The sequence below is a fragment of the Theropithecus gelada genome, chromosome 9 (genome assembly GCF_003255815.1).
Source record: "Theropithecus gelada isolate Dixy chromosome 9, Tgel_1.0, whole genome shotgun sequence".
Classification (NCBI taxonomy): domain Eukaryota; kingdom Metazoa; phylum Chordata; class Mammalia; order Primates; family Cercopithecidae; genus Theropithecus; species Theropithecus gelada.
In genome coordinates, this window is record NC_037677.1 from 47,886,182 (window position 1) to 47,900,711 (window position 14,530).

At 38.1% G+C, this 14,530-nt stretch overlaps 1 protein-coding gene across 4 annotated transcripts in view; it reads left to right on the top strand.

Annotated features, from left to right (window-relative positions):
- Positions 1-14,073, top strand: part of WAPL (WAPL cohesin release factor) — an 87,292-nt gene extending 73,219 nt beyond the window's left edge. For 3 of the 4 annotated variants that reach the window (XM_025397066.1, XM_025397065.1, XM_025397062.1), the window contains 4 exons: positions 3,571-3,778; positions 6,637-6,725; positions 11,319-11,414; positions 11,716-14,073. In XM_025397066.1, the coding sequence (XP_025252851.1) occupies positions 3,571-3,778; positions 6,637-6,725; positions 11,319-11,414; positions 11,716-11,781 (459 nt within the window). In that variant the 3' untranslated portion in view covers positions 11,782-14,073. Of the gene's footprint in view, positions 1-3,570; positions 3,779-6,636; positions 6,730-11,318; positions 11,415-11,715 lie in introns of all 4 variants that reach the window. The other variant, XM_025397064.1, reaches the window with a different exon arrangement.
- Positions 14,074-14,530: the final 457 nt, after the last annotated feature.

Consider the following 14,530-nt stretch of genomic DNA (forward strand, 5'->3'; position numbering starts at 1 on the left):
GTTTGTGTGTAACATATGTACCTCTGTTCAATTTTATTACATGTATAGATTAATGTACTCACTACTACATTGAGGTATAGAACCATCACCATAAAAGAATTCTCTTGTGCTGCTCACTGTACAGCTTACCTGCCTTCCCTGTCTCCTAGCTACCACCAACCTGTTTTCCATCTTTTTTCATCTCATTTTATTTTTTTCTATCATTCTAGTCCCTTTCTTTTAAAAATTGACTTTTCTTCAAATGGAACCTAGAAATGAATAAAAACTTACCGTCAGCCGCCTCACGAGCTGTGTTTGAAGGCACAGATGATAGGTCTGCATTATTCACATAATAGGGGTTCATTTGCAGAAGCCACCCCCACACCCTAGGAGATCCCTGTTTGTGAGTTGTTTCAGGGATAGTCTCAAATTTTCCTACTGTGTCTAATTGACCTGGGAATATCACTTCCAGTATTCCTCTTTTGCACTTAGTGTTATAGAAGCTTCTTGTCCTTCAGGGTGTCATCCTGTATCTTCTCTGGCTTTCTTTTATCTGCTATGGTTTATGGTTTGTTATTTTTAAATCAGTTTACAGTTTTTGTTTTTCGACTGTAATACCTTTTGGGTGATGGGTTCTGTTACTCATTTTAGAAAATTGTGCTGCCTTGTACTCGTATCAGTTATCTTAAAGTATCAAGAAATGGCTTTTAATTCTGTTATTCAAAGATAGAGTGGAAAATTCCATGTTCATATTTATATCCTTTATGCTACTGGTAACATTGGTCTGAATCCAGTAATTTTCAAATTACATATCTTTTCAATAATGTTGTATAAATGGAATCTTACAGGTAGTTCTGATTACTGACATGAACTTTCCTCTTTCTAGCTGTTCTTACCTATTTATGGATCTGTTTATTTTTTAAAAACCAAACATAATTCACAAAAATAGTGGGGGAAAAAAAAGTCAGATCCAGAAAGGTTTAAACTCCATAAATGTATTTCCTAAAACATTACCATTTGTAACAGTTTTGTGTTTGTCCTGAGAAATTAGTGTTTGTGCATATATCAAAATAAATGTGGAGGCCAGACATGGTGGCTCATGCCTGTAATCTATAATCCCAACACTTGGGGAATCTGAGGCAGGCAGATTGCTTGAGCCCAGGAATTTGAGCCTGGCCTAGGCAACATGGCAAAATTATGTCTCTACTAAAAATTAAAAAATTAGCCAAGTGTGGTGGCATATGTCTGTAGTCCCAGCTATTTGGAAGGCTGAGGTGGGAGAATCACTTGAGCCCAGGAAGTGGAGGCTGCAGTGAGCCATGATCCTGCCACTGTACTCCAGCCTGGTCAATGGGAGTGAGACCCTGTCCGAAAAGTAAATAAAAAATAAATGTGCAATGTGTTTTATATAAAGGGACTCTTACTGTACATAGTGTTTAGTCTATACCCGCTCTTTGCTTAAAGTGTCTTCATGAGCTTTTCATGTCAACACATAGGTTTATCACATTCTTTGTAATGACTGCAAACCAGTAGCTTTTTTATTTATACATACATACATACATACATACATACATACATACATACATACATACCTACATAGTAGTCTCTTTTGCCCAGGCTGAAGTACAATGGTCCAGTCACAGCTCACTGTAGCCTTTACCTCCCAGGCTCAGGTGATCCTTTTACCTCAGCCTCCCAAGTAGCTGGGACTACAGGCACGTGCCACCACGTTTAGCTAAGTTTTGTATTTGTAGAGCTGAAGTCTCACTATGTTGCCCAGGCTGGTCTCAAACTCTTACACTCAAGTGATCCTCCTGCCTTGCCTCCTAAAGTGCTAGGATCACAGGCGTGATCCACCATGCTCTGCCTTAGTACCAAACCTCTACTGATACACTTTTTGATTGTTTTGTGTTTAAGTTTTAGTTTGTTACAAAAATTACAGAAATAAATACCCTAGCATCTAAATCTTAGGCCATACTTTTCTTTTTTTAATTTTTTTTGGAGACAGAGTCTTGCTCTGTCGCCCAGGCTGGAGTGCAGTGGCACCATTTCAGCTTACTGCAACCTCTGACTCCCAGGTTCCAGTGATTCTTCTGCCTCAGCCTCCCAAGTAGCTGGGATTACAAGCATGCGCCACCACGCCCAGTTAAGTTTTGTATTTTTAGTAGAGGTGGTTTCACTGTGTTGGCCAGGCTGGTCGCGAACTCCTGACTTAAGTGATCCGCCTGCCTCGGCCTCCCAAAGTGCTAGGATTTACACGCATGAGTCACCCTGCCTGGCCAGGCCATACAAAGTATGTCTGTGAGCGTACTTTTCTGGTTTAGGAATTGTTGTGTCAGAATATATTGTACTGTATTTAAAGTTGATATGCCTAACTCCTCCCACCCTCATCACCAAACACATACTTCCTATGCCCTCAATTTATACTTCCCCCTAAAACTTTTTATGAGTCCCCATTCCTTCATACTCTTGCCAAGATTTTTGCTAGTCTAACAGGTTCCTAGGTATTTTTGGTATTTCCTTCAATGGCATTTTGTACATGTCCAGAAACAGTGATGGTTCATTCTTTTTATTTTTCCAAAGCCCTTGCTGTGTTTAGCTTCCTTTTTTTGACCTTTTCAAAAGCAGTCATCCTTGAAGTTGTGTCTTTAGAGTAACCCACAACAACTCAGTTCTTTCTGAAGTCATAAGTAGGAGTCCATTATTCTCTTCTCATACATTTTTATCTCAGGGCTTGAAAATTATTGGGAAACCCAAAGAACTTTTGTTGTTTATATGTGCTTTATCTATCTATATTTATTGAATTAGAAATTAAAACTGGGAGACATTACATTAGCTGTTAGAGCAGTGACATAATCACATGGCATGTAGATTCCAAAACTCCACTGTACACTCAGTGAAAGAAGAAAGAAGTCAGCAGACCTCTTAATATTATTATGAGTGTAATTTTGACCTCCTGTACTCCCTGCTAGGGTCTTAAGGATCCATAGGGATTCTTAGACCAGTTTTGAGAATTGCTGTTCTCTATAAAGGTTAACTTTTATTTTCTGAAAGATATTATCTTGTATAATCTCTCTTTGAAGTTTGTGTACCACTCTTCTGTATACTCAACAAATCTTTGGGGTCTGCTTGGCATTTGATTTTCAGGCAATTCTTTTAGTAACTTGGAGCATTTCCCAGTTCATGTCAGTGTTTTCTATGTGTCAGTACTGTACCAGCTCAGGTAAAATAAAGTAAGTGATGGCAAGGAATTTAGCATATTCCCCTTTGACTTAAGAATTTTCTAATTTTGTATTTTTTTGTTTGAATTTCTTGTATTATGCAAATTAAGGGAAATTATCGAGACTCATTCTTCCAAGCAACCTGCGTCATTAGTAGATGACTTCATTGAATCTTAGCAGCATTTATACTTTTTGTTTTGGCTTTCAGTAGGATGTAGAGCAAAAGCTTTTACTTATACTCACCTCTTTTTACCACATAACCATCTTAGAGTTAGTGATACATTTAAAAGCAACTATAACTTTATATTTGCATATATGCATATTGATTGGCGATCTCTTTTTAATGATCTTCAAAAATAATTTTTATCAGCTATTCCTTGAGCGAGAGCGGGCAGCCCAGCTAGCAGAAAGTAAAACAGATGAGTTGATCAAAGATGCTCCCACCACTCAGCATGATAAGAGTGGAGAGTGGCAAGAAACAAGTGGAGAAATACAGTGGGTATCAACTGAAAAGACTGATGTTACAGAAGAGAAACATAAGAAGGAGGAGGAGGATGAAGAACTTGACCTCAATAAAGGTATATTTACTTTGAATGATGTACTTACATTGAAGATAGTGGTTTGATTTTTTTTTTTCTTCAAACCATTTTAATTCGCAGATTGTCTTAATCTAGCTATTACTTGAGGACCTCTCTAGTTCAATCCAGACAAACTTTGATACTTGAGTGCTTGTGGTAGTTCTCCCACAGTGAGGAAGGTGCATGCCAATGGCAGGCATGCTAGTGACAGGAAAGATCCAGTTAAATCACTCTTCCTTCCGGCGCCCTCCTTTCCTTTACTCATCTGTGAAGAGACACATAGGAGACATAATAGGATTTTTTCAGTTTTCGGTTTTTGAGATTGTTTTTTCAGCTTCACTATAAACTTGAAGATCTGTTGTCATAAATTATAGTAATAGTTCTCAAAATGTAAGTGCTAGATGGGAAACAATAAGAAATATACTGTAGGCTGGTGGCTCACACCTGAGCCCAGCACTTTGGGAGGCTGAAGGAGGAGGATTACTTGAGGCTAGGAGTTTGAGACAATCTAGCAAGACCCCATCCCTACGAAAAATTTAAAAAATTAGCTTGACATGGTGGCGCAAGCCTGTAGTCCTAGGTGCTCAGGAGGCTGAGGTTGGAGGATTGCTTGAGCTGAGGAATTCAAAGTTACAGTGAGCTATGATTGTACCACTGCACTCTACCCTGGGTGACAGAGTGAGACCCTTTCTCATTTAAAAAAAAAAAAAGATACTAGAGGTAATATCTTCACCAGTCATACATTATTGAGTATCTGCTGTTGTCAGAATTTGTGATACAACTTTTGCCATTCATACGAGTTCTGCAGAATAGCCATTTGTAACTTCATATCACTAAGGTTATGAATTTAAGTTCAGTCAGCCCTCCATACATGTGGGTTCCACATCCACAGAGTCAGCCAACCACAAATCAAAAATATTTGAGGAAGAAAAAATAATACAGGTTAATAAATAATATAGTATAACAGCTATTTACATAACATTTACATTGTATTAGGTATCAGAAGTAATCTAGAAATGATTTACAGTATGCCAGAGGATGTGTGTGTCTTATATGCAAATACTGCACCCTTTCCTATCAGAGATTTGAGCATACGCCAGTTTTGGTATTGGAGGGTGCTGGCATCCTGGAACCAATCCCCGCTCGGATGCAGAGGGACGACCGTAATGTGTTCAGTTTTACATCACTAGGAAGCAAGCTGCCGCAATGTCTCATTCTGAGCCTTTTCTCCTTCTGTTACTCCCACTTCTCCACAAATCTGATACCATTAGTTCTAATATTGTAATACTTTTCCTTTTTCTCAGTTACTAGGTTTTGATGCTTTTCTTTTTTTGGCGTAATAACAGTTTTGGTTTTTTAGCAGTCTTTTAAAAAGTTACAGCTTTATTGAGATAGAATTCACAGACTGTACAGTTCATCCTTTAAAAGTGAGTAATTCAGTAGTTTTTCATATATTCACAAGGTTGTGCTGCCATCACCACTAATTCCAAATACTGTTTTTATCACCACTAAAGGAACCCTATACCCATTAGCAGCCATCACCCCTATTTTCCTGTCCTCCCTGGGCACTGGCAACCACTAATCTACTTTCTGTGTCTATGGATTTGCCTGTTTTGGACATTCCATTTAAAAAAGAATCATACAATATGTGGCCTTTTATGACTGGCTTCTGTCAGCCAGCAGAATGTTTTCAAAGTTATCCGTGATACAGTATTTGTTAATACTGTATTCCGTAGACAAATAATATTCCATAATATTGTTATACTATAGTTTATCCATTTGTTTACTGATGGACACATGAGTGGTTTCTGCTTTTTAACTTTTTGAAGTTATCTACAAGTTTTTTTGTAGACATGCATTTTCATTTCTTTTGGATTTATACCTAGGATTTGGAATTGTTGGATTGTTTGTAACTGTGTGTTTAACATTCTAAGAAAATGCCAAATTGTTTTCCAGCGTGGCTGCACTATTTTACATTACCATCAGCAATGTATGAAGGTTCCAAGTTACTTGTATTGTAAAATAAAATTTTTAGTCATCCTAGTGGGCGTGACATGATATCTCATTGTGGTTTGATTTGCAGTTGCCTGGTGATTAATGCTGCTGACCATCTTTTTCATGTGCTCATTGGCCATTTGTGTATCTTGTTTGAAGAATTCTCTAAGTCCTCTGCCCAGTTTTGTGGGTTTTTGTTTTTGTTGTTTTTGAGACAGAGTGTTGCTCTGTCGCCCAGGCTGGAGAGCAGTGGCACAATCAGGGCTTACTGTAGCCTTGACTTCCCAGGCTCAAGCGATCCTCCCACCTCAGCCTTGCAAGTAGCTGGGGACTACAGTTGTGCACCACCACACCCATTTAAGGTTTTTTAATTTTAGTGGAGAGGAGGTCTCACTATGTGGCCTAGGCTGGTCTCAAACTCCTGAGCTCAAGTGATCCTCCCGCCTCAGCCTTCAAAAGTACTGGGATTATAGGTGTGAGCCACCATGCCTGGGCCCTTTGCCCAGTTTTAATTGGGTTGTTTTTGTTGTTGAGTTGTTAAGAATTTTTTTGTATGTTCTGGATACTTGACCCTTATCAAGTTCATGATTTGCAAATATATTCTATCATTCTGTGGATTATCTTTTCAGTTTGTTAATTTTTTCCTTTGTAACACAAAAATTTTAACAAAGTTTTATGGTTTCAGCTCTTCTTTTGGATCCTTTTTTCATTTTGATTTAATTTTTGTTAAGTTGTGGATATCCAGTTGTCCTAGCATCATTTGTTGATTTGTAGCTGTTTTGAAGTAAAGATAACTAACAGAATGGTTGGTTTTGTAAGGTTTGTGTTAATTAATATACTGTTACAATTCTCAACTCTCTCAGCCCTTCAGCATGCCGGCAAACACATGGAGGATTGCATTGTGGCCTCCTACACAGCACTACTTCTTGGGTGTCTCTGCCAGGAAAGTCCAGTAAGTACATAGTTCAGTGATGTTTTATGTATCTTTGAAAGATTCCAATGTAACAGCTTCATACCTTTACCTGTTTCACTTACTTATTTCTTCAGTGTTTCCCCTTTAATGTCCAACTTATTCCACAAAGGCTATTGGCTGGTTATAGGGTTATTTAAACTGTTTGTTTTCTATGGAGGAAAAATGGCAAGAAAATGTGTTAACATTTCCAGTAGTTTTATTTAAATTACCTAAATAGTTTTAAAGTAAAAACTTTAGTACAGTCTCTATTGGAAAGGGAATGTGTAGCATTTTTTACATGCTAATCCTTTCCAATATAGGTTTTATTAAGTAAGGCTTGGAGTGGAGTAAATTAAATTGATTTTCACTTTTTAAAAAGTGAAATAAAGTTGATCTTTATGGCTTTGTTAGAAAGGATGTGCCTGTCAGAGTTAGGCTGTTAAAGATATAAGAAAAAGCAGTTCTGGAAAACAAGCTAGTCAGTCCTTTAATCTCATGAAAGAGGAAGAATTACATACATGAAATCAACTTAAAAATCAAGATAGTATATAATATTGAAAACTACTTGTTGAGATTTTTAAGGTACGTCCCAAAGGTCAGAATACATTAGGTCTAATGAAAAAGCTCTTGTGGCTGGGTGTGGTGGCTCACGCCTGTAATCTCAGCACTTTGGGAGGCCGAGATGGGCAGATCACTTGAGGTTAGGAGTTCGAGACCAGTCTTGCCAACATGGTGGAACCATGTCTCTACTAAAATATAAAAATTTGCTGGGTGTGGTGGCACACACCTCTAATCGCAGCTACTCGGGAGGCTGAGGCGCAAGAGTTGAATTGCTTGAATCCTGGAGGTGGAGTTTGCAGTGAGCCAAGATCACGCCACTGCACTTCAGCCTGGGCTTCAGAGTGAGACTGTTTCAAAAAAATAAATAAGAAAAGAAAAGGCTCTTATTTGATGGATGAATCTGTTCAGATGCCTTTGGTTGGAGTAAAAGAAGGGATAGTGTGAAACCTGTACTCATCTGGCTTAAACAAGATGGCAGAGTCTAATTTGGGTGATGTCAGTGCCTCACTGAGGTCATCAGAGGCTCGGATCATTTCTGTCTTTGTTGTTTTTCTGTATTTTTTTGTAGAGACAGGGTTTCACCATGTTGCCCTGGCTTGTCTCGAACTCCTGGGCTTAAGTGACCCTCCTGTCTTGGTTTCTCAAAGTGCTGGGATTATAGGTGTGAGCCACAGCGCTCACCCCATTTCTGTGTTTAAACTGCTGTCCTCCACATGTTGTCCTTTGCTAGCTCTCATGGTCCCATGCTAAGCTAGGTGTCTCATCAAATTAAATAATGCCTAGCAGTAATAGGTGCCTCTTCCTCTAGGTTCTTTTTTTTTTCCATAGGTACATTGGCTAGAAATACATATCTTTTTAAGACAACTGTTTGTTTATTTCCCCTTTGGGACCCCATGCCACTCTAACCCCTCACCAGGTAGACTTCCTTATCTTGGCCAGCATCGGGTCACAATGCTTTTGTCTGAACCAGTTGCTGGCCAGGAACATGGGATTACTATGAGTGGATTAGATCATCAGGATTCACTTTGGAGAAATACGAATGTCTAGACAATCAGGCTGAGTCAGCCCGAAAGTGGAAGGTAATGACTATGGGGATAGTCTGCTGCCTTGGGAAAAACAAAGATGAAGAGTAAAACTGTTGAAGAAGGACACGGCAGAATCATTGTGAGTGTTCTCTTTAAGATGGGGGGGTTGGGCGTAGGTGGATTATTGTAAAGCCAGAGTTTGAAATGGAAGGCAGATTGTTTTCTAGGAGCAAGGGCATTGAGGGAGCAAGAAAGAGTGGAGACCTATAGAGTGGGGGGTTAGTTTCAGTAGGAAGCAGGGGCCATCTCATTTTGAAGCTGGAGGACTGGAAGAACAGAGTAATGATAAATGCATGGCTTCATTTGAGCAGGAACTCATGCTGGCTCCTTGTACTTGGGCCCATCTACCCTGCCACGTTTCCTTATTTTTGCCATCTAATTCTTTGTATTGCCTTTTTTTTTTCACTTTCTGTAACTAAGTCCTGTGTGTTTTTTCTGAATCCATCTTGTCCATCTCTTCCATACTTATATTTTAACCAACCTAAATACACGAGCCCACTCTGTGTGGCCCCTCTGGGTACCACCCATTTCAGGATCAAGACCAAAGTTCTCATCATGGCTCTGGAGGCCCCGCAAGATCTTTATATCCCTTTTTCTTATTTGCAGTGACAAGATTTTAAGAGCAAATCAGAAACACATCACACACAGGAGAGGAAGAAGAGGCAGGCCTCAAAAGCAATGAAAATAATATTTAAATGTAAAGATTTTTAGATACTCTGTTTTGTACACACTATAGGTTTAGTCATATTTCAGTCATATTCTTTCTTACATAATCATTCTTGAAATTGTGTTATTACCACATGTGATTTATCTTGGGTCATCTTTCCCATGCTAATTCCTGTTTGTGTTTGCCTGTATCTATCTTGTCTCTAAAGAGAGAATGTTCTTAAGTTGTAGGCAATGTTGTGAATTCATAGAGCCCCAGATTTGTTTGTTGCCTTGGAGATTATTATGATTAACACCAAAAAGCTAGCTGATACCACAAAATGTAAAGGAAGTTTGGTTTGCCTAATGTGTAAGTGAAAGAGATAGACAAGAAAGCATGTGGTTGTTGCAGCAAATGCCGCTTTGTGGTCTGATCCTGTTTTCACTTGCCCTTCATGACTTCTCACTTTGCATCTGGTGCATTGCAGTGGTCAGTCTTCTCACTGCTCTTCCTTCTTTCTTGCCCGTCCATTCCTGGGACATTGCACATTGCCACCAGAGCTAACTTACTTCAGAGCACTTGCTGATCACGTAGCTCCTTGCCCAGTCTTCCTTGGCTCACAGCCAATAAGGGGACTAATGACTGTTTAATGTTGCAAGACCCTGGACTTAAGACTGCTTCGCCAATTTCCAAACTTACATACCCACCGGATACTTTTAAAATTTTTCGAATAGGCCATGCTGTATCATGCCTTTTCTTTTTGTACCTGCTATACTCTGTTAAAAAATGCGGTCACTGTCCCTCCCATTGCCTCAGAAATGCTGTATGTTATGTTCTGTAGTGTGTTGACAGAGAAGGATTTGATTTGGATTGAGGGAGTTTCATCCAAAACATAGGAGCTAATCATATATTCTCTCTTATAGAGGTGTACTTTTCTACTGAGCAGTTCTCCAGAGACACTTTAGCCACTACTCTGCCCACTACTGTGATAGCTTTTGGTGGAAGGATGAGTTTGAATGTAACTGATACCTTCAGCACATGAGTACTTTAGCAGTTTTTTGATTAGATCTTTTCTGAAGCTGTATTCATCTCATTATTTTGCCGCTTTCTAATTTTGCAAGTACCCTGGCATGGGAATAGAAAAAAGGGGGAGGGTAGTGGCAAATTTCTGAAGAGAAATATGTTGTCTCTCCTTTTTTGCCCCCGCTAACAAAAGTCAAATTGGAAGTTTTTGTGTGTTTTATTGTTGTTTGGTTGGTTTTGTTTAATCTTTACCTTGTGTCCCCAAACTTGGGACAGTATACTTTCTTTTGCTCCTTACTACAGGTGAACCTTCCTAAAAGGTCTTTTCTTTTTATTCTCCCTAAAACATTTAAAGCATTCTTTAATGTAATGAAATAGTTTTTTAAGCAGGTTGTGTAATGTTTTCCATGTAACAGATTGGTTTATATATAGTTTGGCTGCTTCTTGCTAATAATGAAGGGTTTTCTCTCCTGATACTGTCTGAGAATCTGTCGTAGGTGAGGTTAGATTACCTTTGGAAAGATGCTTCTAGTTAATTCCTGTCCTATATAATTAGTTGAATTCATCTGTGAAGCGTGTGAATTTTTCTTTCATCTTTTTATTTCATGAGCAGCTTTGTGAGTACATTCTCAAGTGTAAAGTCCTCACCCTCTTCTCCTATTCCTCCGGGGCCCCCAATGAAACATACACATACATTAAACAGTGCAGTTTGTTATTTCAGGCCTTTTTCTTTGCATTTATGAAAGTAGGCCAGCATGCTGCCTCACGCCTGTAATTCCAGCACTTTGGGAGGCCAAGGCGCGTGGATTACTTGTGCCTAGGAGCTCGAGACCAGCCTGGCCAACATGATGAAACCCCATCTCTACTAAAAATACAAAAATTAGCCAGGTGTGGTGGCACGTGCCTATAATCCCAGCTACCCGGGAGGCTGAGGCATGGGAATTGCTTGAACCCAGGAGGTGGAGGTTGCAGTGAGCTGAGATTGCACCATTGCACTCCATCCTGGGTGACAGAGTGACTGTTTCATTAAAAAAAAAAAAGTAAATGTGTACACAAATGTTTATTTGTAGCTTTTGCCAACTTTGCCTTTCTCCTTTCTTTCTGGGGGTGTGGTAGGAAATCGACAGCACACAGAATGAGTGTGGAAAGAGAATAACCACGTGTTCCAAGGATCTTGAAAATTTACACTGAGATGTGTGTCAAAACCAACAACATTGTACGAGGTGCAGTCTCATGTTTTCTGCCAGCTGACCAACATTTCTTGCTCTGTTTCCTCAGATCAATGTAACCACTGTGCGGGAATATCTGCCAGAAGGAGACTTTTCAATAATGACAGAGATGCTCAAAAAATTTTTGAGCTTCATGAATCTCACTGTAAGTAGCTTTTATGATTTTAAATTTAAGTATAATACATTGACAGTAGACATAAAAATACTATGGCCATAGTAAGTGGGAGCAAAAAGGGATTTTCTTCTAATTTTAATAATTGTGTTCTATTTCTTCAAGGTAATTATTGCATGTTATGGCAAATAACTATCAAACCCACAATTTAATCTCGGTGTACTTTGATTTGTAGTGTTCAGTTTAGTAAATCTAGAGGTAAACTTTTATTTATACTTCTTAAAATCTGTTAAATATTAACTGTTACTTCCTTTCGCCTTCATCCCCCTTTCAGTGTGCTGTTGGAACAACTGGCCAGAAATCTATCTCTAGAGTGATTGAATATTTGGAACATTGCTAGCTGCTTTACCTTTGCTTCAGGTGCTCAGTAATGCTGGAGCTATCCTTAGACAAAGAAAAGTCAAGTTATGAAAGAAGTCCTTGAAGATGTACCAAGAACATTCATCAGTATCATTCGTGTTTGGATTTTTAAGGCCACCTGATTTCTTCGTCATGCATTCGGCATTTGCTAAATGACAGTTACTACATCAATCTGCAACTATCAAAAATGAGGGAAAAGGTTCAGGCTGTTAACAATTCCATGCAGTATTTAAATACATTTACTTTGGCAGAGTTTATACCCTCCCCTTGTTTTCTTGCTTTATTCGGAGCAAGTTTGAAGGGGAAAATTTGTGCTGCTGTTAGTGCAACTGCTGTGTATGTTGAGCCACTGTTGTCATGCCAGCCAGGTGCAAAGGCAGCTTAGCTACTGAGGTGTAGCGAATGTTCTGAGGACATTCTAGACAACAGCTTAGTTCCTTTTTCAGGCTCATTTGCTTTTGCTTTTTTGTTGAATGATTCCAATCGTAAATAAAGCTTTTAATAATTTTGTGAATTTTTTGGTTGTTGTTCCCTGAACTACTGTCTATATTTAAAATTAGATGGAATCCAAAGATACATGGGATTAATAGTATATTTTTTTATTCTTGATTAGGTTTGGGTTATTGAACTATTTTTTACTTTTGAGACCACAACCATATTCAGTATCATACCGTAATGTGTCATGCTGTAGACACAAGAAAAACAGTTTGAGGGAATATTGTATAAGATGATGTGCCCTGTTAAAGGAAGAGGCAAAATAGTCAAACCCAGGGTAGTTTACACTTAATGCTAGAGAGGCTCTTGAAACATTATTAGGTTTTGAGGAAAGACTCTCTAGATATATTTTCTAATGTTCAGTACAATAAATATAAGGAAGCTAAAACACCAATGTGGAATTCATGTTTTCAGATAACATGTATATTCTTCTATAGAGTGACAGGATCAATTGCATAAGCGCAAAGCCTTAAATTGCTGGTTTAGAGAAGACCCTTTTTTCATTCAGATCCTTTGTTCATAGAGCGGTTATTTGGAAAACAGTTATGGAACACAAAACATTTTATAGATTTAATATAACATTGCAAATTTTTCTTGTATTTTTCAGACCACTGGTTGTACTTTTTTTTTCCCCTTTTCTTTTTTATTGATTGGGCCTGAATACAGGCTTTCTAGAGATCTTTTTCATTAATACTTTTAAATACCTTTCAGGTAGTACACATCATGTTTCTTCATTGGATTTGTAAAACTTGAAGCCATAAAAATATTAGTTTGGTGTGTATTGGGGAAAATAGCTAAAAGTCTAATTTTTACCCATTTAGACTTTGTTATTTCCTTGTATAAAGTGACAAATCGGGGCTCTTGTATCAGTGCCAGCTGTAATGTTTTTAAATGCAGTGGCTGCCTTCTGTTGTCTTCCTATTTTTGATAATGCAGATTGTTGGGAAATCTATAAGGAAGTAACTGATTCCAGGCAAATTGTTTTCTTCCTTCTACCCACCCCGACCCCTACCCATCACCTTTTAAGAACATACTACGCCAGTGTAACGTGGGAACCATTGAGATTGTATTTGCCCTGAGTATTAAAGCTGGCTTAGCAAAATACTTTTAAAAACATACTGGTAAATGATACCCATAAAACTAAATTAGTTATATTTTATTTTAAAATGCAAAATACATTGGTATTTATTAATCATTGGATTTAGGGAAAGGGACAGATTTTTGGTGAACCTGACATGTGGCAGATGGTAAGGAATATTATAAAACATTTGGATGAGAACAATCAGGGCGAACTACATTTTTCTGTTACACTGGTAATCATTTGAAAATTGATTTACCTCAGTGTTTAACAGTTTTTTGTTTTGTTTTGTTTTTTAATAACTAATTGTCAAGCACTGATAAGAGATGCAGATTTTGGTGGGGGGAGGTGGTGGGGGAGATAATCACTTCACCAACTGCAGTGCATTTGTGTGTTTTTAACCCTCAGAGAACTCTGCATTTTAGGGTACTTGAGGCTGACTTGCAAATTAACTAAAAGTTTTAAAGTAACCTTTTTTTCCATTGTAAATATTTCTGTAAATACTACCAATTGGAAATTAGAACAGTAGAGTACTTTTCTGAATCCAATCCTATTTTTATTTTATACAGTATTTCTCAGCTGTGATCTTTGGAGCAAAAGCCAACGGCAGGAAAAAATAGTTTGTACCAGTTTCATGAAGTATGTCTTTGGGTTTTTGTAAATAATTTTAACTCAAATAAAATTGCTACTTTCAATACACATGTTGTCTTTAACATAAGTCTGTTGGAGGACAAAAGTGTCACAAACTTTATATATAGCTGACTAATGGGAAATACACTATCACTTAACACACATTTAACCAATTTTCATTAAATATTTTATTTCTCTGTTTTTAATAATACTTATCTGAATATAATGTGAACTCAACAACTCAGGCCAATTAGGGACTGGATTTTCAGTTAGGCCCTTGACATACTGTTTTGATTTAGGTATTTTTTGCTCCTATGAGTATGATCCAGACTTATTTGCTTCTGAGGTTTTACACTGCTTTTTAGTTTTTTTAGTTTAAGTTTTCTTCTTAATTGTCAGTCCTTAGGCCTCCTGCATTTACAAGTAGATTCCTCAACCTCTCCTTTACTGCTTTTAGCCACAAAACTAGATTGAAGGATCTCTCCTGGGAGTTTCCATCTACTCTCCCCACTTAAACATGAGTATG